This window comes from Callospermophilus lateralis, chromosome 1 (assembly GCF_048772815.1).
Source record: "Callospermophilus lateralis isolate mCalLat2 chromosome 1, mCalLat2.hap1, whole genome shotgun sequence".
Lineage (NCBI taxonomy): Eukaryota > Metazoa > Chordata > Mammalia > Rodentia > Sciuridae > Callospermophilus > Callospermophilus lateralis.
The window spans coordinates 217,122,478-217,124,397 of record NC_135305.1 but is presented as its reverse complement, the minus strand read 5'-3'; the positions used below and the strand labels follow the sequence as shown (position 1 = coordinate 217,124,397).

Here is a 1,920-nt window from a genome sequence, read left to right as displayed (position 1 = left end):
GCTTTTGTGTGCTGACGCTGTATACTATAAAATTGCTCAATATGTTTATAAGCTCAAGAAGCCATTGGTGCAGTTTATAGGATTTTCTAAGAATAGGATTATATCTTCAGCAAATAGACAATTAGACTTCTTCCACATGATTTATGTTTCTTTATTCTTCCTTCCCAAATTCAGGAACAAGGCAAAAATGTACACTTCCATCACCTCTATTCAATACCATCCTTGAAACATTTGTTAGAGAAATTAGGCAAGAAAAATAAACTATGGTAAATTTAAATCTCAAAATCATTACAGTTTTTACCATTTTCAAGTACACAGCACAACAGCCTTAATTACATTGACATTGTTGTCAAACTACCATCATCATCCATCTCCAGAAATTTTTCACCATCTCAAAGTGATATTTTGTTCCCATTTTGAAAACTCCCCAGACCTCCTTTACCAACACTAATTACAACCATTCTTATATGAAATGTGATGAGAAATTAAAGTCATTAATGTTTTGAAGGAGATGAGATTGAAAGGACTAGATGTCTGACTTCACTACATTTTCCAAAATACCCTGCTGCTGGACACCAAACGTCCTGGGTTTAGACAGTCCTGCTGTGCAGCCTCCTCAGAGCACTTTTAATGTTCCTGTTCCTCAGGCTGTAGATGAAGGGATTCAACATGGGGGTGACCACAGTGTACATCACTGAAGCTACCACAACTTTTCTGGAAGAATGTGACACAGCTGAGCCAAGGTACGCTCCAAAGCCTGTCCCATAAAACAAGCCAACAACTGCCAGGTGAGACCCACAGGTGGAGAAGGCTTTGTACCTCCCCCCTGAGGATGGGATCCTCAGAATGGAGGAAATTATTTTATAGTATGAGAAAAGGATCCCTGAGATGGGGAAAAGGACATATATGGCACCAAGAAAATACTTGAGGATGTTATTTAAAAAGGTGTCAGGACAGGCAAGGTTAAGAAGTTGAGAAGGGTCACAGAAGAAATTAGAAATTTCTACACTTTTGAAGTTAGTAAATTGTAAGATGATCAAATTGTGCAGTTGGGAGTCCAAAAGACTAACCAAAAAAGATACAAGAATTAAGAAGCCACAGAGTTGAGGGTTCATGATGACTAAGTAATGCAGAGGGTGACAGATGGCCACATATCGGTCATAGGCCATCACAGTCAGAAGCATATCATCCATACATGCAAAAATGGCAAAAATAGACATCTGTGTCAGGCAGCCCACATAGGAGATGACTCTGCTGTGTGTTTGAATGTCCACAATCATCTTTGGGACTGTGGTAGAGATTACACAGATGTCAGCCAAGGACAGGTTGGAGAGGAAGAGGTACATGGGGGTGTGGAGGTGGGAGTCAGAGCTGACAGCCAGGATGATGAGCAGGTTCCCCAGCACTGTGACCAGGTACATGGACAGGAACAGTCCAAAGATAAGGGGCTGCATGTGTGGGTCCTCTGAGAGGCTAATGAGTTGGAATTCAGAGATATGTGTTCTATGTTGTGCTTCTGTGTTGTTTGGACACCTTTCAAAAAAAGAAAAGAGGTTGAGGAAAAGGGGACACGGTAATAAGTACCTAATACATTTGAATTCATGTATTTGCAAGTGAAATATTCTCACTTGAAGTCCACACAACTTCAACAATAACTCTCAGTAGTGAAAAAAATCCAACTCCCTGAAACACTCTCATTGTTGCTTTATGTGTTATTCACCCCTTATTTCTATATGCACTTACAGACTTTGAAGAGAACTTTAAGCAGAATGTTAGATGTATAGGAGCAGTAGACAGAACAGTACATGAGCACAATAAAATGCAGTCTACTCTTTCTGGAAAAAAATACAGAATAAGTAATAACCTTCCTCATTATGAAAGCATCACTTTAATACAAGGAAGTTAAGAAGCAACCTAACA

General features: G+C 39.5%; 1 protein-coding gene across 1 annotated transcript; it reads right to left on the bottom strand.

The window, feature by feature from the left end:
- Positions 1–590: 590 nt before the first annotated feature.
- LOC143394850 (olfactory receptor 7E24-like) lies at positions 591–1,544 on the bottom strand. The gene has a single exon (XM_076849438.2). It carries the CDS (start codon positions 1,452–1,454, stop codon positions 591–593), a length of 864 nt encoding a protein of 287 aa, XP_076705553.2. The 5' UTR covers positions 1,455–1,544.
- Positions 1,545–1,920: the final 376 nt, after the last annotated feature.